This window comes from Channa argus, chromosome 17 (genome assembly GCF_033026475.1).
Source record: "Channa argus isolate prfri chromosome 17, Channa argus male v1.0, whole genome shotgun sequence".
Lineage (NCBI taxonomy): Eukaryota > Metazoa > Chordata > Actinopteri > Anabantiformes > Channidae > Channa > Channa argus.
The window spans coordinates 1,381,753-1,406,322 of NC_090213.1; the positions used below are offsets into that span (position 1 = coordinate 1,381,753).

Here is a 24,570-nt window from a genome sequence, read left to right on the forward strand (position 1 = left end):
TGGCTTAGAATATGCGGTATCTGTCCAGGAAGTCGCAGTGGACTTTCAAACATGGAAAACTTTGGACATGGAAGAAAGTAAAGTGAATTTTGTAGCAGCGTAGCTCACGGTCGAAGGCTCCGCTCGTGGATAAAATGTGTTTGATTTTATGAAGACGCGTTTTGACGTAAGTTGAAGCGTTGACGGTGGATTTTAGGAACGTAGCTACGAATGCTCCCTCAGTTAGCTTAACGCTAGCGCTCTTCAGCGTAGTTTAAAGTTCATTGTTGTTCACTTTTTCACAAACTCTGTGTCTGTGTAAGATTTTTAAAAAAAAAGCAGAAACATCCCCCTTGTCGTTGACTGGTGTAAGTAAATCGGGAATCTCCGTCCGCAGGTCCACCGACAGGATGGCAGGTCTTTTACAGCGTCTGCAGGATTTGAAACGGGGGCTAAAGATCGACGTCCTGAGAGAAGCTGGACGACAGTACCCGGTTCTGTGCTGCTTGCTGCTGTCCATGCTGTCTCTCACCGTGCTACTCAACAGGTCAGCTTCGTGGTGCAGTGGGACTGAGGGGGGTCAGATGATGAGTTTAACGCCGGGACCGTCATGTGACGTGTGTGGCGACCTGAGCTGTGTCACACACTAAACTGTCTTTGCTAAGCAGCTTCTTAAAGCGAATTCATCAGAGCGATGATCTAATAATGTGTGAAATGTCTTTTTAGTCCTTTTTGCTTGCGTCGTCTGTCTCCCCACAGTTATTTTACGTCTCAACCTGCTTGTGTTGTTGTCTGTTGCAGTCTTTCATCATCATTATCTGACAACTGCCTGTTTTTTCTCTTGTTGTCATTCAGTGTTTTCTTGTGGTAACATGTGTTTCTGTTGTCACTCTGTTGGTTCTCTACGTATGGAAACAATCATTTGTTGCTGTTTGTGTCTCTGCCTGTTGTAGTTTTACATAATTCTTTTTGTCTCTTCCTGCTCGTTTTACATCTTGTTAATTATTGTCTTGTACTTATTTTGTGTTTTATTGTGGGCATTTTATGGCTCCATGGTTGTTTTGTGTCCATTTTGCAAAGCTTTGTGGTTTTCTGCATCTGTCCTTATTTTGCATTTCTTTGTGACATTTTGTTTCTCTTCGTTTTTTTTTTTTTTTATGTCTCTGTTTGTCTTCATTCCCAGTGACCCCAGACCTTTCAAATTTTTGGGAACTTACTGCCCCTCATGGTCAATCTTAGTGTTTAGACCCACAGTCAACTGTTGTTGTAGTGACTAACACATGCTTAACTAACAAGTGTGTGTTTGGGCTTTTTTTTTTACCATTGGTGATTTAACCCGTTAAAATTCTTTAATGTTTTACTCTTAGTCAAGGCCAACTTATGAAAAACAGCTTATGCATCAGTTGAAAGGAAAGAAAAATTTCTTTGGGTTATTCAGCCTGATTTGACTGACTCTAAGACCTGGAACTGTACAACATTAGCTTTAAAATTTACAATTAATTATAGTTGGAGTAAACCTAACGAGGACGTCCACATCAGTGTTCCTTTGTATTTTAATTGAAACTCTTTTAATGCTCTGTAGTACTCTGTCACCAGGTATATCCACATCCTGATGATCTTCTGGTCCTTCCTGGCTGGTGTCGTCACTTTCTATTGCTCACTTGGACCAGAGTCTCTTCTTCCTAATATCCTGTTCACCATAAAGCCAAGAAGCAAAGTAAGTCAGATGTTTGACAGGTTTTTAAAGCACTGCTGGATATTAGATTTTTTTACTTCCACGTAATTCACAGTGTGGAGGAGCCGACTTTGCTTACACACACATTTGTCAGTGTGTACTCTGAAAGCAACTACTGATAGCTCACACTGCCTGATTCAAACTGATGAAGCAAACGTGTTTTCCCTCGCCAGCGTCAGGAGCAGGAGCTGTTTCCTCTGGGCCACAGCTGTGCCGTGTGCGGGAAGGTCAAGTGTAAACGTCACCGGTACGTTCACAAGACAAACACTGTTACAGTTAATCTAATCTCCTTCATGCTTGGGGTTTATGAGATTTACCTGTTTTGATAACCAGTTCTAACCTGATGTCCCTTATTAAACACTGTTTAATAAGACTCTACACCTCCTTGGTGGAGGTCTGTGCTCTGCTGTGTGCGTTTTCTAGAAATGGAAACAATTCTTACCAAAAATGTATCTTCATACTTATGTTCACTTGACTTTTAGCACGTTGCACTTTATGGTAAAACACTTTAAACATTCGATTTGCATTTAGACATATTAGTGCCTTATCTAAACGATAAAGCCAAATTAGACTGTTACCTTTTCCGTTAATCGTCTCACCAAACTCTGATGGTGAAGAAAAGTTGGCTTGTCACATGATAAATCAGTCATTTGACTTCTATTTAAAGGGGATTTGACATTCGCTCTTTAAAGTCACACTGGGGTTTGGTCTGGGGAATCCTGGAGGAACTTGTTTTAACTGTTGGGTTTTCCTCCCATTATTGTTTTTTTTTGTTCATTCTGCATGTATTAGTGAACTGGGGAGGCTTGTGTGTGAATGGGGCATGTGGCATAGGCTTTTAAAAGTGTGTGTGTGTGTGTAAAACCGTTACCTGGCTCCAACTCAACATGATATCACTATACAAAATATCCGGGTTTATTATAGATAAAACCACAGGACTTAAAGTTTGAATTTGCTCCGTCTCCACCAGCTTTTGATATTTTCAGCTTGCAGCACTTTGGCACCTAAGTTCGACTTTGAACTTTCTCTTCTTTATAAGACTTATTGCTATTTCATCTCTAATGGGGTTTTTCCTCCACCACATTTACCTTAACTATAGCAGATGGTCTGTTGATTTTAATTTGCTTTGCCCCTGTTAAAACACTGTAACACTACTGATCCTGGCATTCAAAAGAGGAATACTTTGTATTCATGTTACTACTTATTAACATGGTTGCATGTTTGGTTTTTTATATACCGGTTGTGCAGTAAAGCTTTGGTTAGTAACCACTACAAATGCTGCATGTTCTGCTTACACTTAGCTGGACAGGCACAATTTTAAAAGACACTACGTTTTGCCACCTAGTGGATGTTGTTGGGCACTACTGTCTGTCTCCTTTGCATTTGTCTAAACGTCTTATTCTTGCAGCACATTCTAGTTCAGCACAATACATCTTGTATAATACATCAGCATAATAATGTATCACATCTAAAATCGAAAGAATAAATCATTGTCACTGAGTGAAACAGAGAGAAAAGACAGAACACTGTATATTATTAGTTAGTTATTGTTCAGTCAGAACTGAGGGGATTTTAAATGCAGCAAAAGACATAGAAGTCCTGCTAATATTAGATTAATATTAATATTAGATTTTTGCTGTACTACAGAAAATTTGCAAAAATGCTCTAAAAATGTTTTTACATTTTCATCATGGATTTATTGGCAAGAATTATTTTTTTTATTATTAAAATATGCTAAATGTTTTTGAAGCAACTGTGCAATTCATAACAGGGGAAAGCTTGACATATTTTGACAGTTGCATGATTTAGATGTAACTGTGAAATTCTTTAATGTTTTGGAATGTAAGACCGTTAAACTCAGAAGCGATTCATCTACCACTGACCATGTTCACTTTGCAGAGAACCGCACTTGATCACTTGCTGAAATGTGTTAAACATTTGCAATGTGCATGAAAATGAGAAATGCTGGTGTGTTGCACAGAGAATCCCTCAAAACTGTCCATTTTAAATTTGAGCCACAGCAATGGAGAAAAGCGCTAGTGATGCTGGGATTCTGCTTAGTGTAGTTGTAGTCACAGGCCACAGCACAGTGAAAAGTGAGGCAGGTTCCCTTGTATAGCCAGTGTCATAGGTTTAAGGTTTAACTCTGCTAACTCCTCGTGCCACCACTGAAACAAGATGGATGATACAGATGTTTGAGAGATAAAAGATGTCCAGTCAGCTGTGGATTTTACCAGGGGTAAATTTCCAAGCTACTGGAACATGTTCCACAGAAGCACACGCTGATAACACACACGTCTTGTTTCCTTTAGGGCCACTCTGCTCCTTGAAAACTATCAGCCGTGGTTGGACCTGAAGCTTCATTTCAAAGTGGACGCTTCCATAGCAGAGGTACCTGAGTCAGTAGCTAGAGGAGAACCGTTTCATCCCAGAGTTATGAAATATGTCCATAGTTGTATCTTCATCTTATTGTTGTACATTTGCTTTCAGAATTGCATTTTTTTCTCTCCCTGTATTTGTATAACTGAAGTTCCCAGATCTCTCGTCTCTTTTGTCGTCCCGGGTCTCTAGGTGTTTGAGTTAGTTCTTGAGAACTTTGTGTATCCCTGGTACAGGTAAGAGAAAGTTCAAGTGTGTTTTATTGCCTTGAGATTGTTTTTCACACAGACGCATGTGGAAAAATTGTAATAAACTCCCACGTCTGGTTCCAGGGACATCACAGATGATGAAGCTTGTGTAGATGAAATGAGGATGACGTTTCGCTTCTTTGCATCAGTGCTTGTTCGCCGAGCTCATAAGGTGAGACTCAGAAAACCTAAGCAAAACAGAGCAGCTGAAGAAGTGATCATTCACCGTTTTACCTTTTTTGTCCTTCTCGCTAATTTTGGCAGGTTGATATCCCCACTGTGTTGGCAGACAAAGTAATGAAAGCTGCATTGAAGCACATTGAAATTATTGCAAAGGCTCGAGAAAAAGGTATGAATGTACATCAGCAATTTTAACTGCTGATCTTATATTTGAATGCTTCTTACATTTGCCTTTTTATATCTTTGTTTTGTGTGTGTGTGTGTGTGTGTGTGTGTACCTGAGTTTGCTTGTGAGTGTGGACATGTTGTGGGAAATTTACAGCATTTACAGTGGCACGAATTGTAGCACGTAACTCATTTGGAAGCTCTATCCTGCTCTTTAACCCTAGTTTTCTGGTCAAACAAATGAATTTCGGTGATGTCAAGGTACAGAGGAACAATAATTGTGTTGTGTGTTTGTCTTCAGTGAAGAATGTGGAGGGTTTGCAGCAGGCGGCTCTGGATGAATACGGTGCTGATCTACACGTCGCTTTGCACAGCAGAAGAAAAGAGCTACTCTACCTGAGGAAGCTGACAGAGATGCTGTTTCCCTACGTCATGCCTCCAAAATCGACAGACTGCAGGTGAGCAGCCATGAGCCAGAGTACGCAGGCTGATTGGATGACTTCAACAACGGGGCTTATTTAGTTTCATATTTATAACTTTGGATTTTAAGTGTGTGCTGCAAACACCTGAGGGAGAGAAGGAGGTAACTGTATTAAAAGAGTTGTCTTTGTTCAGATCTCTGTCTCTGTTGCTGCGGGAGGTGATGGCTGGCTCTGTCATTCTACCAACCATGGATTTCATGGCTGATCCTGTGAGTAGAAGCACAATGACATTTTTCTGTCGGAGACAGGCAGTTTAATAAATGAGTATGACATGTTTTTATGAAATCTGTGGACTTTGTGGCTTCACTATAAGCTCCAATATGGGAGAAAGGCCTTTAGTTCATCGGAGCAATACAGCAGTGATGTTAACACACTCATTTCACTCACAAGTGACGTTACAAGGCAGCAAAAATCTAAGTCAAGGAGAAAACCTTAAAGCAAAGTCCTATCAGAAAAGTGTTCACAGTTCATGAGATGCAAGTGCGAGAAAGAGCAGAAAGGATTTGTTTTTCATAGATTTAAGTGCATTGGAAGCTGCGGAAGAGTTCAGTTTTCAGCAGTTCAGAGTTTGCTGTCAGATATGTCAATGACCAGAAGCAAATTCCTTGTATGTGTTGTGTAATTGGCTAATAATGCAGAGCCTCCGTAACAACTACATGATTGAAATGTTGGAGACGGAGCTCCCACTACATGAAGTGATTAAAATAATAAAATAACTTATCCGAGAACTTTGTATATTGAATTGGAGCACGTCTGTAAAGTGTTACCACACTTAAATGCCACTTCAGCATGACTTTAAAAATGCCTCCTATTGTTGTTTTTCAGGATACTGTGAATCTCATGGTGCTTATTTTTGTTGATGACACACCAGTAAGTGAGAAGAACTGTATATTTGTATACTGAATTCTTATACTGTATATGTGAATCTCCTAAAAAGTTATAATATTTTATGTCCAGTTGGAAAATTACATCAAATGAAGAATAATTCATTTCTTAGGAAACGTAGCAAAAGCTCTACAGCTGACTTACAGTCATTTATTTAAATGACTTGTTTCATCATGATGCTATTTCATATTGGTTCTTAGCCAATGAGCATGTGCCAAAACATTGAAGTAGTTTGTTTTTCAGGATACTGTGAATATTTTATTGAGCCTTGTTCCACTTTACAATGTTGCTTAAGTTCTGTTACACTCTGTACAAAAGCTTTTTACCTACATTCACATTCACTCATGCAGCGCATTAATCCTGTGAAAGGGTAGAAAGTTGAAGACAGGTTCTTGGACTGTGTTTTCTTGCTCATTTCCATTTCCATATGTCTCCAGCCAGAACCAGCCATAGAACCTCCATCCGCTCTGGTTCCATTTCTACAGAAATATGCTGACGTTGGTAACAAGAAACCGTCTGTAAGTGTTTGACTGCACCCAAGAGACAGAAAAGCTGCTCTGGAAATCTCTGTCTTTGATTTCAGCCCCAAAATGCCTGATTTTATAATAGCTTTTCTAAAAAAGTGATGCAAGTTTATTCTTATTTATTTTAGTTTTTTTAAATTGCAAGGTCGCACACATAATTCACAGGTGATTCATTGAATGAATGAGTTGCTGCAATCACAACATTATGGATTCCTGGACGGATCTATCTCTCATCAATAGTCTAATCTAGTTGTAAGAGCCACTGAATATTTGTGAAGGCTGACATTGATAATTCTTATCCTTGTTCTCACTTCAAGCAGGTGCTGAAGTTAGACTTGAAGGAGATCAGGGAGCAGCAGGATCTCCTCTTTCGTTTCATGAACTTCCTGAAACAGGAAGGAGCCGTGCACGTGCTGCAGTTCTGCCTCACCGTGGGTGAGAAAATGGTCCCCTAGCTGGATCTCAGACCGCATTTTAGTCATAGATTGGACCAGAGGAAGACTGCAACATGTATTCTATGTGTTGTATGTGTGTTTAGATGGCAGTACTTGTAACTTACTACAATAACTTTATTGTTACTGTTAATAAATGTGTAACCACTAATTGAGTGGGGCACAAACACAGGAATATACCTGTTAGCATGTTATGTATGTGCTGGTTCGGGAAAAATCCCTCATGACTGTTGTTGTTTCCTTCAGAGGAGTTTAACGATAAGATCCTGAGCCCTGAGCTAAGTGATTCTGAGCTGCAGCATTTACATGGAGAGGTGCTGAATATCTACGAGGTGTATTGCCTGGACGAAAGCATCGACAAGATCAGCTTTGACCCATCCATCGTGGAGGAGATAAGGAACAGTAAGACGCTGAATCCTTTAATGTGACCCTGGGGCTTCCAAGCACCAGATGTCTCCATGCGTTTGTGTTTCTGAAGTCATGTAATCATCACATGATATTGTAATGCTGCTATTACAGCCGTACGTTCAAGCATTGATTTTAAACATTTATAGCCAGCTATTCTCTGGACTTTGAGGACAGTGAAAAATTGTGACCTTGCTGATCTCCACTGGTTAAACTTTTCACCTCGTCTTTTCCATTGCATTTACTTTAGGTGTGCAGAACCTTTTTTCTTTCAATCTAAACAGGAAAAGAAGGTAACAGTGTTTCCTCTCAGTTGCTAAAGGTCCGTACACTGGTGTGGTGAAGCTGCAGACTGTGCCCTGCCTGTTTGAAGCGTATGAACACGTCCTGTCTCTGCTGGAGAGGGTCTTCACCCCCATCTTCTGTCACAGCGATGAAGTAAGGGATGCAAAACTCATCACCTAAATGAAATAATAACATTGTTCTGCTTCGAAAAATGTTTGACACTAAAGCTAATGTCCCTAAGTTACTTCTTTTTAGTACATTTCCATTTATGCTTCTGTATCCCTACATTTCAGATGGACATATTTTATTACACTACACTGGCTACGATTTGCTTTCACGTTTACCTTTTCACAAACCAATCGTATGATGTTATCAAACCTTAGCAACAACCCAAGGCCGGTAAAACTCTGTGTTGTATTGGCCACTAGTTAATAGGACATTTGAATCTCAAGGATTTATTTTAGGATTTGTGTTTAAAATGGCTGTTACCTTCACATCTTCTGTTATTTGGCAATTTAATGTAAAAAGTTTACCAGTGTTTTTACACGGTGCTATTGCTACTTTTTGTTGAGTGCATGATCAGAGCACTACAGGTTTATTCTGTGAATATACTAATGTGTGTACATATTGTCTCGATAATATACTTGTTTTAGGTTAAATCATTGCCTTTAGGATTTTCCTCCCCGTTTGTCTTCGTTTGTGTGCTGACTAGTGCGTCCTCTCTGTTTAGTACTTCAGATACCTGCTGAAGGGAGCAGAGTCACCGACGAGGAACTCAAGAATCAGCAGGTGTGTTATATGGGTTGCAGAGTAATAAGAAGGATTTTAGTTGACCTGGCATTTGTTTCACGTGGCAGCCGGAACATCAGTTTCACTCATGCTACACTTTACTCCTAATAGACTTTGATCTTACTGATGCACATTCGCTCCGATCAAAGGCGTAAGTATCAGAACAGTAGGATCTGCTGGGTCATTTCACGATGGTGTGATCTTTATTATCTTAATGCAAGTTAATAATGTGCCTCAGAATAAAAGGTTTAGTCACAAGCTTAATATCTTCTATCACCATGTAAACCATATAAATAGACGACTCCGTTTTTCTTTCTCAAATCCAGCTGTCAACAATAGCTGCTTTGTGCATTTTATTCTAGAAATAGCTTCAGTTTGGAAGAAAGCAGGTGAGTACAGTAGGTGTTTATCATGGCACCTGTCTGCACTAAGTCTGCTACCTGAACGATGCATCCGACGCAGAACATCTCACTGCAGTCTGCTTAAAAAAACAAGACCTGGTTTAACCTGATGGGTCGTTTGCTGCTGCTGGGCTTCTGTGTATTAACATGTTACTCTAAGGCCTTTTAACCTTGTGGCTTAGATCATAGACCCATTCAGGAAGAAAGGGGGTTTAAGACTTTCTGGTCCTTGTCATGTTATTAGTTACAAATCATGGTGCAATTTCAATGTCAACCACAGATGTCACAGATATTATTTGGCATTTCAGAATATTTCATTATAATAAAAACACTCTAACATCAGGAAATCAGCGAATAGGAGACGAGACCGTTTATGAAGTGTATAACATCTCCTAAATTATTGAGATTTCACCTTGGTTAAGCAGTAATACAAATCTGAAGTATTGCTCTTTTGAAATGGCAACGGTTGTTATGGAAAAAGTCTTTGTGGCTTTGCTACATCAGTCGGGCAATTTGCCAAACACTTGATTATTGTCTAAATGGTTCTTTCCATTTAAACTAATCAATAATCAAACCCCAGTAAATTAGTTCATTCTTAGTGCTGCTGTGGCCTGTGGATGAAAAAGGCATGTAGCTGTCGCAGTTGTGCATGTTTGCTGCATGACTGATGCTGCTTTACTTAATACTGTCAGATCTACAGAAAATTGATTTATGTATTTGTATAGTAACACTGCAAATAACTTGTACACAACTCACTGACAGGAACCCATCTAAACGGGGCGAGTCGTTTGGGATCAGCAAAATCGGCAGTAAAATCAAAGGTGTGTTCAAGAGCACGACGATGGAGGGGGCCATGCTGCCGCCCAGCGCCATGAACGACTTTGACGATGACTTGGTGAGATTTTCTTTTGCGTAAAGCCATTTTCACTTAAAGCATCAAAAATTATTTAGGTTGAGAAACGCACCAGGTTTATACATTTTCAGACCCCATTGACTTTTCCCCCTTGGTTTGGTTCTTTTTCTTTCTACAGGTAGAGGAGGCAACCGTTGTGATGGAGGATGATTCCCCTGCAGAGCCGGTCAGCTTGCCCGGCATCCAGAGGAACCTGTCGGCCTGGAGCATCACCATTCCCTACATTGACTTCTACGATGACGACGTCAAGAGGGAGAAGACCCCTGTGTTCCGCATCGATGTGGAACGCAATGACCGGAAGGAAGGTGGGTCGAGGGACGACTTGCATACAAATGCAAATTCCTGGTCATAACGTGACCATGTTGTGATTTTTCTTTTTCTTTTTTTTTCCGTTCTTGCAGTTGGTCATGAACCTGAGAGGTGGTCAGTGTTCAGAAGATACCTGGAGTTCTATGTTTTAGAATCTAAACTCACTGAATTCCATGGTAAAGCTGTGCTCTTACCCAACGTAATGTAACAAAATGACAATTCTGTTGTTTTTTTTTTAAAAACTTGCCTCCTTTAATTGCTTTTACAGGCACATTTGCAGATGCACAACTTCCATCCAAAAGAATCATTGGACCAAAGAATTATGAGTTCCTTGTATCAAAAAGAGAAGAATTTGAAGAATATTTGCAGGTATTCAACCTTTACACACATTAATTAAAAAGTAAATAAAATAAAGTTCTCCAGTATTAAGAGGCATTAAAGGACCAGGTCAGAGGACGGTGCTATAAAGAAGAAGCTCAAAAAACAGGGGTTTAATACATGTGAACATTTGAGTCACAGTATATTGTGATTAAGAAAACATTCCTGATTTTATGGAAATATGTTGCCATGCACACATTGATGTTTCTATTTGTACTTTGCCTGATAGCAGTTGTTATGTTGAAAATTAGTAATTAAAGCTTGTTCTCTGAAGAGCAATATTAAACCCCTGGTGTGTTTGTGTCCAGAGGCTTCTGCATCATCCAGAGCTCAGTAACAGTCAGCTGCTCGCAGACTTCCTGTCTCCTCACAGCATGGAGTCTCAGTTCTTGGACCGGATGCTGCCAGATGTCAACCTCGGTACGTACTACACTTCACATTCCCTCCTTTAGTAAAGCGTCGTTTCTCAGGTAAGAACTACGTGTTCCTTTACCATCAAAGGTAACAAAATGATGCTGCTTAGTGATGTCCTGATGCCGATGCTGCCTTTCCATAGGACTCGTAAAACTCCACACATGCCACATCTGATCCCACATTACCTTCTGCAGGTATGTGGAGGTGGAAACGTCCTGTGGTTTGGAGCAGCAACACAGGGTGTGATATACAGTAACTGGACGTTTACTTTGTTCTCCAAAGTTATTTTACCTTCATATTTGTGTGTAGACTCTGCTGTCCACACTGTGAAAGTTGCTCTGCTTATGAAACCGTGATCACCACCGTTTTTCTTTTGGTAACGATTAAAAAAAACAGTTTTAGTCAGCTTTATCAGGAAAGCTGCTTTCTTAACCATCCTGTAAAAGTCAATGCTGGTTTCCGAAACTCAGGAAAATCTGACTTCACCACGTAGATTTCTGCCCAAGACCACCCGAAAAGGAAAGTTGGGAAGCTGCCTTTTCTGTCATATAACAGTCAAAGGTTTTGAGCCGAGCTTCAAATATGTGGAGTTGGAGGATAAATGTGATTCCTCATCTGCTGCAGGCATGTGCACATTTCCAGTAACCAGGTTTACGCAAATCAACTGCTCCTTGAATAACCGAGGGAAGCGGACTTCTCCCAATAATCTGCTTACTTATGTTTCAAAATTCAGAACTGATAGTTAGTCTGTGATGCCTTTTGTGGTCTGATGGAAACAATTGGTGAACAGGAAGCTCTTAACTCGTACACACACACACACACACACACACACACACACACACACACACACACAGATTTTGCACTGACAGTCACAAATACTGCATCTCATATTTAGATAGTTTTAAATCAATCTCTGTAAATTCAGGGATCTATTGTCAGAACATCTATTCTGTTTCTCTGGGCAAAACAACCGTCCCTCCAACATGACAGAGTCCACTTTTTCCTCCCCTGTTTTGTTTTGTTTTAATAACTGATCCCTTGTTTTACAGGGAAAATTTTCAAGTCTGTACCAGGGAAGCTGATAAAAGAGGTGAGTCCCTCCTGAGCTGGAACACTGATAATGATGCTTCACGTTTTTATCTAAAGTTTCCAGTCTTTTTGCTAATCTAACAAGTTGCATGTCATAGATCATCTACTGCTTATGGCAAGAAAGCAAAATAGGAATATTTCCAAAAGTTCATTGTAATGTATGAGGTGTAACAGCTGTACCAACACGGTTAGAGGAGTGTATAAAAAAAAGTCAAATATGAAAATCACATTGGTGCAAAAGCCTAATAAATGTATAAAAATCAAATGTCATTGAAGAAACATTTGTTCCAGTTCTAGGTGCATTAAATGTCATGGTTTCTTTAATCACTTTGCGGGTTGGAGAATGTACTGTGAAGCCTGCTGACACAAATTTGTGACTTGTCTGATTTGATGAATTCAATTTTTTATTCTCCGACTTGGCAAATTAGATCTCGATCTTAGTGATATTACCGGATTAAATAAACCTAAGCGAATGTTTTCCAGTTTGGAACGTCTTCAGGTGTCTTTCCTGTTTACGATGTTGTTGCTAAAATGACTTGATTGGACTGAGACGTGTTTTACCCAACAGTCTGTAGGCTGCCAGCTGTAAAGCTGAAGTGCTTTCACATTATACAGCGAATGGAGGGTTAGTCCTGAGCCGCTGCCACTGTGGACCAACCTGACCTGGTCCCTAACGCACACGTTTTTAGAGGGGAGAACATGCTCCACACCGAAAGACTCTGTCCCGTCTGGGCATTGAACTCGGGGCCTTCTGGCTGTGAAGAACAGCAAGAGTGCTAACCAATGTTCCACTGTGCTGCCCTGTAACCTGCAGAGTAAAACTCGATTCACTTATTGTGCAACAGTAAAAGCATTTCGAGGTCAAAGTACATTGTAGCTACAGTTGCCAAGTGATGGAGCATTTTCTTTTCCATCCTGCAGTAAGCAAACACACACTCCCTCACAAGTAAGGTCCTGCTGCTGCTTAAATACTAGCAGATCGGGGCTGTAAGTAATCAAGTAGACTAACTTGTTTTCCAGAGAGGACAGAACCTGGAGCCTTTCATCCAGTCTTTCTTCAACTCCTGCGAGTCGCCTAAACCCAAACCCAGCCGCCCTGAGCTGACCGTCCTCAGCCCCTCTGCAGAGAACAACAAGAAGGTAAAAGAAAACTAATTCAGAATCTGTGCTCTTTTCTCACAGCGCTACTGCTGGAAAATCCTCCGATTTCCTGTTCGGCCTGTTTTAAACGTTAGATAAACAGATGTTATCCAGAGAAAGTTGAGCAGCGTTTTTTTTGTGAGTCAGAAGAGAAGTTTAAAATGAAGGGAAGGAACTGCTGCTGCCCTCATTAGATAAAGTTCTAATGACTAATTGTTTTAATTGGAGACTGTTTGGGTTGATCAGGCTGTTCCACAGGAAATATGCATTTTTAGATGAAAGGCTGAAAACGTGTGTTACCAACTTTGCTGGATGGTTTGAATGAAATAATTGTTTCCATCTGTACTTAAGAAAAGCTGGGAGTAGTTTTAGTTCCATGCATCCGTCCACTGCGCTTAAAGCTTCAGACGTCACACACTAGTTTTGCCAGTTCTGGGCAGAACATTCCTCCCCCTCAGGCTGCTGCTCCCAGCCCTTTTCACCTTTTCTGGAAGCTTCTCTCTTTTCAGGAATAGTCTGCTGTTTGACTACAAGCTACCATTACAACTAGTCAAATCACACGAGTGACTTTTTTTTATTTGCTCAGTCTGAATTTGATGCCAGCAGATTCTAAAAGCAGTTGGCACAAAAGGCCTGTTTACCGCTGTGAAAGCAGGGAACTGAGACCAACAGCTTGAATTTTCAAACTTATTTTTAGTCCATTCTTCCTTAATATCGGATTTCAGCTGCTCAAGGGTTCAGGGCCTGGTTTGTCATGTTTTGCTGCTTTAATGCTGCTTTAATGCTGCAGTCCACTGCAGAATCCTGAGCATCTAAAGACTATGACCAATGATACACGGGATTCAACGAAATTTTGGTCTCTGCATTTAAGACATCCCCCTGGAGGGAGCAGTGGAGGGATGATGCTTGGGTAACTAGGGACTGGGTGTCTCGCTTAAGGACACACGTGGTGCTTTGGGTGGAACCAGGTAACTGACAGATCCCAGCTGGATGTTCCACCATTTGAGCCTCTGTTGTTCGAAAACACTGCATCACCATGAACACACACTAGCTTATTCTAGCGTTTGTTTCCAAAATGAGGTGGATTGTTTTACAGCTTGAAGTTTCCCCGGTTCGAATCCCCAGCCAGCTGTGGCCCCTCTGTGTGGAGTCTGCATGGGTCTCCTCCCACAGTCCGTTCTGAGAAAGACTGGAGACCTGTCCAGGCTGGACCCCGCTTCTCGCTCAACGAAAGCTGTGACAGGCTCCACGATAAACGGTTAAAATGATTCAGACGTTTCTATTTTCAGTGTGAATACAGAGGCACAGACAGGGACGATGTAAAGTGTTCAGGGGCAGCCGGTTTTGACTTTTTCATGGAATTTGGTCACTGAGAAAATCAAAGCAGCCTTAACCTTATCCAGCGAATTATTGCGAAAATGTCGCTTGGAATTAGACGTGATGTCGACTCAACACATCTAACACATTAACATTGTGTGACTCTTTTTTTTTTCACCAATTGTTTATTTCCCTTGCAGCTTTTCAGCAGCCTGTTTAAGAACAATGCTGCCCTGTCAGAGAATCCAGACAGCAGGCACAGACCCAACTACTACATGGAAATGCTCCCTGTTCATGGCATGTTTGACTTCATGATGTACATTGGTAAGTGCGGGAGTTTGATATAACGCAGTGCTTATGTCAACATGTCTGAGCTTTCTGTTGTGGCCTGCAGAGACTATAAAGTTTAAATAATTAGCAGAGTTTAAATGTCAAACATAAAAGCGTGGATTTGTTTCTGAGCACAATTCAACCTAGAAAGTTATTTTTCTCACGTTAACACCTAGAGAGCTGAAACTAAGCATTTACTAACTCGCTGTACAACCAACGCTAATGAAAGTACAACATGAAAACGGGGATTTATGAAGCCAAATTCATCACATCTTCCAACAGAGGCACTATGATTTAAACCTTTTGTTGGAATCGCATTGGAGTAATAACTTAAAAAATATGAAGAAAAAATTCATCAAATGGAGTCAAGATTTAAAGTGTGTGTGTGTGTTGACACACCTGTAATATGAAGACGTTTCCGGCCACACGTGTAAACTAGCAGCACTAACTGTTTTGAGGACGGATCATACAGGAGCAGTCTCATCACCACTTTGACGAGGTTATTAAGGCTCTAACAAACTTGAGACTCGCACTAAAGTCCTCGTTCATCAGATCAGGGGAAAGATTTATAGCATCTGCCATAAAATACTAATAAATATTCCCGTGAGTCGGTTTCATGTTCATGTGAAACTTTTGCTTCAGATACAGACTTGGCCTTAAAAAGGTCCTGAGAGCCATGTTAATGATCAGTCCAGTGTATTGAGCTGTCATCTGTGATTTATAGGGCGGGTTGTGTTTCACATGCCAGACTTTCTGCATCATCTTCTGTCTGCTGGGAGAATCCTGTTCAAGAACACGTTCGAGGCCTATGTGGATCAGTACATGCAGTCCAAACTGGAGCACATCCTGCAGGAGCATCGCCTGGTGTCCCTCATCACACAGCTCAGAGGTGGGAAAACCATCATAATGAATCATGGTTTGAGCTGCTTATTCCCTCAGCACTACAAGTCCTGTGACTATTTGATGGTCATTAGGGTGAAGTCCAGCACACTGTTAGAAGAAGCTGCACAATCAGCATTTCACCATCCATACGAGTGCAACTAGGGGCATTTAGTCAATTCTGTCCTCTTTAATTCCACTGTAGTTATTTGCTAGAATTAATTCTGGAAACGTTGGGACACTACAGTAAAAACCAGTGCAGTAACTAAATCACTGGAAACACATTTGTGATGTAAATAGTACAAAGACACACATCAAATGTTGGAACTGAGACGCCTGATTCTTTTGAAAAATATTTGTCTCCTACTCTTTAATTTTCTTTACCTTTTTCCTCATATTGACCTTATGAATTTTGATAACAAAGTGCTCCGAGGCTGCTGAGCACGGTGGTTAGATGTCATGCTGTGTATGTTTAGTCAGACAGGCCACAAATACAACATCGCCGTTATGCCAGTGGCCACTCACACAGCACCAGGATCAGCTGCTGTCCACACTGTAAAGTGCTTTGGATGAAAGTGTCGGCATATGGTTTTTATACACAACGAAGTTTGGATTTTAACCGTTTACCGGGTTTTGTCTTCTGAACCGTGCACTGCTTACTACATTAAGTCGAGGCAGATTGCAGCTGTCAGTCACATCACATTGGTAAAGCAGTGATGAGAATGTCCAGTCATTGGCTTTATTTTGATGATACAGCAGTTTTATCCTCCTTTGTATTCGAGTGATGGGAGGGGACATCGCTCCAATATGTGGAAGTTCAATTGCGTTTTCCTGCAGATGCCGTGTTTCACGAAGACAACGTGGAGCGAACCTCAGAAGACAAACAAATCCGAGCCAAGCAGACATTTGAAGAGATGATGAAGTACTTACCAGGTCAGTAAACCAAATTGTGGTACAGTAGTAAAACGGTGTTAATATAAATGTATGAATGAAGTAGAGCGACTTTTATCAGACGCACTCCGATAAACACTTCGTCCTCTGCCTGCTCACAGCAGACACACACAGACTCACATGCTGCACAATGGTGCAGCAAGTGATGAATGAGGAATTTTCGATTTAATCAACAGCTGTCGAATTCTTCTGGCGACATCCCACTAATTTAAAGCTGAACAGTCTCAGTCGTTTTTACTAAATGTGGATATTGTGACAAATCCAGAACAGAGTTTGTTCTGATGTTGCACAAACAGAAAGTCAGTTATATTTCTGAAACAGACCTAACAAGTGTGGAGTAAACGGCTACATCTCCTGTGCCTCTGAAAGCCTGGTTGACTGTGTTTGTGCTTGAAAGCTGCCCATCCTGTTTAACATCCACTTCCTCGTGTTGATGCAATCAAAAAACAATTAAACAGATCAACGATTAGGCCCGTTTTGGCCTAAAGAACCAACATTCCAAGCAGCAGCCAGCTCAAGTTGAGATCATTTCATTTGCACAAACCAGCTAAAGTTAGTACAAAAAATAGCAACTGATTAACGTGTTGCTTCATTGAGGGCTGGAAAAAAAAATCCCGTTCTCAGCACCTGGTGCTGTAGAAAACAAAATCGCAGCATGCAGCTCTCGGCCTGTGTGCTGTTTGGTGCCGAGCGGGTCTGATCAAGCTGCTGCTGCTTAGTCAGACGGGAAATGTGCTGCAAAACACAATTGTTCCCCAAAGAGAAACAGTGGAGGAATCTTACTTTCAGGTTAAACCTGGGAAAATGTAAACACTTTTAGAGCAGATGACGAACTGAATATTTGGTAACATATCAGGTATTTGTTAAAGCATATGCTAAGGGACGTTGTCCAAACGTCGGTTTAATGCAATACAGAAATGCAGACTTCTAAATAGGTCAAACATAATGTAATATGAATTTCTCCAGGATGCAAAGCTTAGAAAACTGAAGGTTACTGTGTTTGTTTGACTTCAGACTTTGTTGGAAAGTGCATCGGTGAGGAGGCCAAATACGAAGGAATCCGGCTCCTCTTCGACGGCATCCAGCAGCCGCTCCTCAACAAGCAGGTACACAGATCAACTCCCCTAAATCCTCACTGGTTCAGCCAAGCAGCCAGTTTGATGGAGATCACCTGAATGCAGCGTATTTGTAGTACAAATACACCAGTGTGTGGTAGCACGTCCCTGCTCACAGCCATGTAATATACTGATACTTAAGGTGCAGACTATCTCCTGGTGACTGTAGGGTGTGTTTTTTATAGCATTGTGTAATTACAATTTGTATTTGTTTTAAAATGTTTGATACTGCAGCTATTATACTGAGTTCCAACATGGATACTAAAGTATTTCTTGTGACATTGTACTAAAAACGAAATCAAGTTCTCAAATAGTTGATGTTTAGGTTCACATTAAAAACGTGTAACAGATGTACGTCATGCATAATTTAATGTGATCACACAGACCTACACTAATATGGACGTCTGTCATTTAAGGTTGCTGTAATCAAACCCCTGCTTAAAAATCTATTTCTAATAAAGCATCTGCAAAGCGATTCTGGAACATGTCGCTGTGGTTAAAGGAAACAGACTTGGCTGGTTTAAATCTCCTGGGACTTATGAGTTTATAGTTCGAGCCTTGATGCCCTTTAATTCCCTACTTTTAAACCTCTAGAACAAACTTCTTTCACCTGCACAATATTTCCAGAGTCAGCAAATTGTAAATCAAATACTGTTCACAGTAAAAGGTAAAATGAATTTTTATTGTTCAGCCTGTATATAAAAACGTTTATACGAGGGTGAATTGGAAGATTCACACAATTAAAGTGGATAAAAATATGGGACTGAGATATGAACAGATATGAAGATTTTGCTGTTCGTACTAATGTAGTTGTTTTGTCCCCTCAGATGACGTACGTGCTGCTGGACATCGCCGTGCAGGAGCTGTTCCCTGAGCTCTCAAAGGTAAATGACAGGATGCAGGTTTCACAGCACAACAAGGTGAAGTAAGGGCGAACATCTGGTTCCCCAGAGCCCAGGTCGACCCCCCACGTTAAACGGGTCTGTACCGAGCCTGAGGTCAACAGAACAGGGTTCAGTGTAGGCTGAGGTGCATCTGCATTGGTTTTAGACGTCAGCTACTACCGGAGTCACACTGGTTACCGGTAGCTTCCTTCTCAGAGTAACAGTTATGTTTGCTGCAAGTATATTTTGTACTGCGTAGTTACACTAAGCATTTTAAAGGAACGAAGCCCTAGTTTGACTTTAAGTCTCACAAGCTCTGGTGTTGGAAGACTGAAGCTGTGTTTCATGTCGTTTGCTTCTCAGCAGGGATTAAAGGACGCGGTCATCGTGTGACCTCAGCCCTGTTTCTACAACCTGGACGATGGATGTGCAATATTCAACCATTTCCTAAAACCACCTACTTTCCAGACTATTATCAATGCACTAATAAAAACACTATTTATTGATGGCACTGCACTTTCCTGTGTTTTCTTTCAGTCCAAGTTCCCCCAAAGCTCTGCGTGTTCTCTGGATTCCTCCTGTAGCAGGAGGACGAGGGGCTTGAACTCAACAAAAACACATATTTCCGTTTCAAAACTGAAGTTTCCTAATGGGAAGAATAATATTTTGCAGATGCTGCACAGCTGTTTCCTTACTTCACTGTGACACTCGGTTCTTTTTATCATAGTAAACTTTTAATGGAATCAACTCCGGATATTAAACTCAACAAACTTGCATTTTTTTTACACTAAGACTGACACTGACCACAGCAGCTCTGCTTCTCACGTGACAGTTTAAACTTATAAACTCTGCACTGCAATAATGATGAAACTGTAGAGAACCAACCAACAGTGAATTATGTTGTAACTGTGTCTGAGTTACGTCACTTTGCTGCAGAAAACACCGTCATTAAAAGTTCCTAGAGATTTTCATCATTTTACAATAAATCCGAGGATCAGTGGGAGCAGTGCTGGCAGCTTTCACACCAAACTAGTTCGAGTTCCAATGAGAAGCACAGTGAGGCCTGGAGATCGTCCATAGTGACACGGATTCTGGGATGAAATGTGTTCAGACAATATTCTTTAGTAAAACACTGAGCGAATCAAAAGTGTCTGACTGGAAAAAATGCTGCTAAATCGACACAGTTTCATGAATCTCAGCTCCTCAGCACTGAATGCAGAGAGGAGGGGGAGGAGGGGGGGGCTGTTTCCAGGAAGTCCTGATATGTGCTGCTGCAGACTGGTGCCAGCTGGTGAAGCCTGTGGACTTTCAGAGAATTAGCAGGCGTCCGTCGTCGTCTGAGGGCGTCCTGACACAGAGCAGGCTTTGTTCCCGGAGGAGGTCAAAACCGGGACTGCAGTTTTGTCCCCAGACCTACTTCTCACGTTGATTTTCTCCGTTTTGTGGGACATTTGTGTCAGACGCAAACACTATATTTCAGCTTTGCTGGATTTACGGAGTTTTATTGACATCAACGCTTGTAATTAATGAATTTTAACGAGCTGTTCTTCAAGAAAAAGTCCTCTGACAATCCGTCTGCAGCTCGGTGGGATTTGCAGGAATACGAAGCTGTCGACACTCTTATCGCTCCTGCCTTCAGGAGGGCGATAACATGCCTCAAATACCGGGACCTGGATCGGGTCTGACGGTGTACAATGAAATTACGTAGAAAAACAAAATGGATCACGTTTCTGAAGCTTCGATTTAAATTTACAGTCACATAAAAAACTGATTAAAAAGGGTTTTTCCCCATATTTCTACAAAACAATACACTGTGTAGCTTGTAGTGGTCATTGGAGGGACAGCAGCTCTAAGTCCCTTTTTATTAATCTATTCCAAACTTGGTCCAAAGTGGACATCTGACAGATGCTGTAAAAATGGCCGCCATGTTGTCCGGTTTCAAAATAACGGGTGAAATGTGGTTAAAAACGTTTTTGTCTTCCTGGTGGATTTAGTCTCATACGCTGCCAAACAGAGTCCAGAACAGTCCAAGTGAAACCAGCAAAACTAGTGGTGCACTTTGTCCGTTTAGCCCAAAACCCGAGTTGTAGATCTTGATCCGTTCTTCAACAGACGGATATACTTGGGTTCTTTTCGAGATGTAGTTGGACACAACTGTAATGTCCAAATCCCCTGGGAGGACGGAAAGAAAGGACAGAAAAATATTAAAAGCAGCTCATAATAAAACGCCTCCAACACACGGAATCCAGTCAAAGTCCATAAGTCTCACCGCTGTCGTGCTTAAGCGTCTCGTCTCTGATCATGGAGAATCCGTCTCCACCTGTGACCATGTAGGACGGCAGCACCACTTTATACACAGCCTCGTCCTGAACCGCTTTGTATTCAGGAACCCGACACTTTGTGCAGAGGATGCTGAGGCTCTGCACGCGATGCCCCGGACGTTTGGACAGGTCGAACTCCACACGGAATCCTGTGGGAGGACACAGAGACACGGTCAGTGTGATAAAGCAAAGTTATCGCTGACTGTTAATTGTCCTTTAATACGGTCGGAGGTCAGTTCGACATTGGACTTTGACTCCGGCGCTGAGTTTAACAGGTGTGTAACAGGTGCAGCAGGTGTGTCAGGCGGCAACTACAACAACCAAAGGGAAAAGCCAGTGGCAAAAGAACCAAGTACAAGTACTTCATTACTCTACTAAAACATTTTTCACATGGATTTCATTTTGTCTACTTTGACAACATTCTTTTTACTAATCAAAGTTATGTTACACGCTAGTTTAGATTTTACTTAAGTAGAAATGTCAGTGGGTACTTTTACTTGTATTAGAATACATTTTCGTGTATGTATTTGTACTTTTACTAAAGTATATTTTTGAGGACTTAATCCAACTCTGCTCCAATTTACTCTAGAAACTACAGTCAGTAGGACGCAATTTCCAGGACGCATCACCACGTCCGTCACTGAGGGGAATTTACTGATCCATGTAGGTTTTAGGCTCTTGGTGTCTGCTGCTCCCTCCACCTCCTGGACACGTGGGTGGACTTTCTTTGCTTTGGACAGTCGTCCTGTACAACCAGAGAACTTTCAGACACACTTTCACACCATGGATCTGTCAGACTGCTCTGGTCCCTGGTTCAACAAGACTCCAGTGGGCTTTAACACAACGTCCAAGTGTCTCTTGTATTAGTTCTTGAACTAAGAGGTTGGACACATTTAAATATTTACCTGTTGGTGGAGCTAAGAGAAAAATTACAGGCAACTTGAAGTGACCACCCACACAGGAAACAGAACATCTGGACAACATTCACCCGATAATCACCTGCCACACTACTGGGACATTTCTATGTCTAGAGCCGAGACGCTAACATGCACCTGCTTTCAGAAAACGTGACATTCGATTGTCTTGGCTAAAGAATATTAGCTGCAGCCAGCTGAGAAGCTAATTCAGTCTAACTGAACAGTCAACTGCAATAAATCCTCCTTCATGAAGGTGACATGAGAAGCTTAGCACAGATTGAAATGATGCATAAAACCAAATACCAGACACTTGTAGGAATTCTCCAGTGCCCTGGCCGTGTCGTCTCACTGAGTGTTCGAACGCTTTCCTGAGCGTGGAGCCTTTCAGCTTCACCAGGTCGAAGGTTCCTCCGAAGGGTAAGACGGAGATCAGGTCCTCCATGGTGATCGAACCTACAGGGGAAACAAACAAGTTCTGCTGATTTCAACCGTTTCCCTGTGACGTAAAAAGACCAAGTTATGTCCTGTGTGTACTGTTTTTCTTGGACTTGTGTCATAGAAATCTGAGACGCACGGTTCCTCGTTTTTTCGTCAATAGATGTTCGGACGCCGCCGCCGTTTAATAAGCAGGCGCTGACCTGGTTCCACTCCCCCCCGTCTGAGTATCTGATGTTGTTGTCAATCTAGAAACAGAGACAGGAAATTCGCTCAGTCATTAGTGGATCTGTCTTCTGTGGCCAGTGCTGTTCTCAGAGGAGGAGCCACAGTGTCCAAAGTGGGTAAACAAGGCTTGTAGAACCTTCTACTCGTGCTTTGTTTTTACGGTGTTGCGTTCATTATTCATCACATCCTGATTCCGTAAAACAGCAGCTTTTCTACTAATCTGTGAACAAAGCTTGATGTTGTGTCTGTCTGATGACGCTGGTGCCTAGAGTCAGATGCATAAGTGAAACTGGATTTTGCCTTCAAGGATCCACGAGTCAAAGACCTACCATGGCGTCACAGATCAGGTTTCCCAGGTTGCATTCCTTAAAACGACACTCCCCGTCTAGAAAGACAAGAGTTTTTCCAACCACCTGAGACGAGTAGTTTGCCAGATGTTTCTTCCAGTCGTCCACATCAGCGAGGACCTCAGGATCTGTTTCAAGAAGAGCTTTTAGGTCAGTACAGTAAACGTCGCCTACTTTCAGGTACTGTACACGAACAAGTCAATGGTTGTAAACCCTGAACACCAACATACTACAATTTACATTAGTGGTATATACACACTCCCCATCTCAGGAAACCATAACACGTCAAATGTGTTTAATCTCTTGTTTGTATCAGAGCCCTCAGAGCTCTGATACAAACGTCTCAGTGCTTCAAGTTTTCCACTCTTGTGATTTGGAAGTTTGCACAGCTGCAGTGCAAACTTGATTTAAAACTACACAATCTTCAGTGATTGTCCCCCACAAAGTCTGCCAGAAATGTCACTGAGACATCAGAAAGACCAGATCCACCCTCTTTGAATGTGGAACCCAGCTCATCGTGCAGGTGCTGGTCACTGTCCCGGTTGGCAGAGCTACCAGCAGCATAATCACTACAAGTGTCTGACTACACGGAAATGTAAATTGTCAAAAAGAGCGAGGAAGGCAGGTCGTGCTCTTCTCTTTACCCTGTGAGATGCTGCTGTCCAGCAGGATGGGGTTTCCACCGGACTTCACCACGTTTCCAGCCTCATCAAAGGTTACCTTGAGATAACCCAGATACTTTCCGAAGGCATAGGCCTGCACCACAGGAACCTTCCGCCCATCGTCGGACTGCACAATGAAGGGATAAGGGCCTTCAGGATGCTCCGTAGACGGAGGCTTTCCTGAGAAAAGAAAAGTGGGGGAAAGAACAAAGATCAGAACAACAAACTGTGGGAAACAGTTAATTCCCAAGTAGTTTATCAATTTAGTTGTTTTAATGTGACTAATGTTTCACTATCAGAAGTAACGAAAATGTTGTTGTAAAATGGTGAAAATTATATTAGTGTAAAGGTTTGTTTCATCGGAAATGAAAAACGACACATTTGAATCCGTTTCTGATGAAGAAACCTTTGTAATAGCCAATTGTAAATGTGAATATTACACTGAGGAGCTGGAAGGACCCGGGTTCAAGTCTGCTTGGAGGTGGCAGCCTTTCACCCCCCGTTTGTGTGGGTTTCGTCCCACAGTCCAAAGACGTGCGTTTTAGCTTCATTGGTGACTCCAGTCTGCCCAGAATACCGGCGTGAACGGTTGTCTGTCTGTGTCTGTCTCTCTGTGTTGGCCCTCAGACAGACTGGAGACCTGTCCAGGGTGGACCCCACCTCTCACCTAATGACAGCTGGGATACGCTGGATGAATAAAATCATCCAAAGGTTCAAAGTTCCTCTTCAAATGTCTTGTTTTGTCCGAACACACAACAATTGGTTCAGATATCTGGGGATGTGTGGGAACAGTCATGAGATCTCATTCCGAGTTGTTTTCTTCTCCAACTATACAAACCAGCTTCAGTGTGGTGGCAACACAATAAATCCTCCGTCCATTCAGAGCTTAACATGTGGCTCACTGACTCAACGCTCAGCACATTTGAAAGCTCCAGACTCCTGTTACAGCAGCAGGAACCCTGAGAAAATAAATCCGTCTCTTAGACCCAATTACAGGAAACACAAAGGAAAAACTGCATCAACGCATCCGTC

General features: G+C 41.7%; 2 protein-coding genes across 9 annotated transcripts in view; one reads left to right on the plus strand and one right to left on the minus strand.

Moving 5' to 3' along the window:
• On the plus strand, window positions 1-19,139 carry LOC137102857 (sorting nexin-14-like). 7 transcript variants are annotated; one of them, XM_067482778.1, is made up of 30 exons: window positions 2-166; window positions 377-526; window positions 1,576-1,696; window positions 1,888-1,961; window positions 4,027-4,105; window positions 4,286-4,329; window positions 4,426-4,513; window positions 4,606-4,690; window positions 4,988-5,144; window positions 5,302-5,377; window positions 5,994-6,038; window positions 6,491-6,571; window positions 6,895-7,012; window positions 7,276-7,431; window positions 7,748-7,872; window positions 8,450-8,508; window positions 8,871-8,897; window positions 9,672-9,804; window positions 9,941-10,127; window positions 10,224-10,307; window positions 10,400-10,500; window positions 10,818-10,929; window positions 11,973-12,013; window positions 13,033-13,152; window positions 14,670-14,793; window positions 15,524-15,688; window positions 16,516-16,611; window positions 17,644-17,735; window positions 18,572-18,628; window positions 18,992-19,139. In XM_067482778.1, exons 2-30 carry the CDS (start codon window positions 390-392, stop codon window positions 19,019-19,021), a joined length of 2,814 nt encoding a protein of 937 aa, XP_067338879.1. In that variant the 5' UTR covers window positions 2-166; window positions 377-389; the 3' UTR covers window positions 19,022-19,139. The 7 variants fall into 7 exon arrangements, with proteins under 7 accessions (XP_067338881.1, XP_067338879.1, XP_067338880.1 ...); XM_067482779.1 differs by having other exon boundaries at window positions 18,995-19,139; XM_067482780.1 differs by having other exon boundaries at window positions 1-166; window positions 15,548-15,688; window positions 18,572-19,139.
• Window positions 18,406-24,570, minus strand: part of nt5e (5'-nucleotidase, ecto (CD73)) — an 11,680-nt gene continuing 5,515 nt past the window's right edge. For both annotated transcript variants that reach the window (XM_067482787.1, XM_067482786.1), the window contains exons 4-9: window positions 23,521-23,718; window positions 22,859-23,004; window positions 22,441-22,549; window positions 22,170-22,319; window positions 20,898-21,098; window positions 18,406-20,800 (exon numbers count right to left, since the gene is read on the minus strand). In XM_067482787.1, coding sequence (XP_067338888.1) covers window positions 20,625-20,800; window positions 20,898-21,098; window positions 22,170-22,319; window positions 22,441-22,549; window positions 22,859-23,004; window positions 23,521-23,718 — 980 coding nt within the window. In that variant the 3' untranslated portion in view covers window positions 18,406-20,624. The remainder of the gene's footprint in view (window positions 20,801-20,897; window positions 21,099-22,169; window positions 22,320-22,440; window positions 22,550-22,858; window positions 23,005-23,520; window positions 23,719-24,570) is intronic.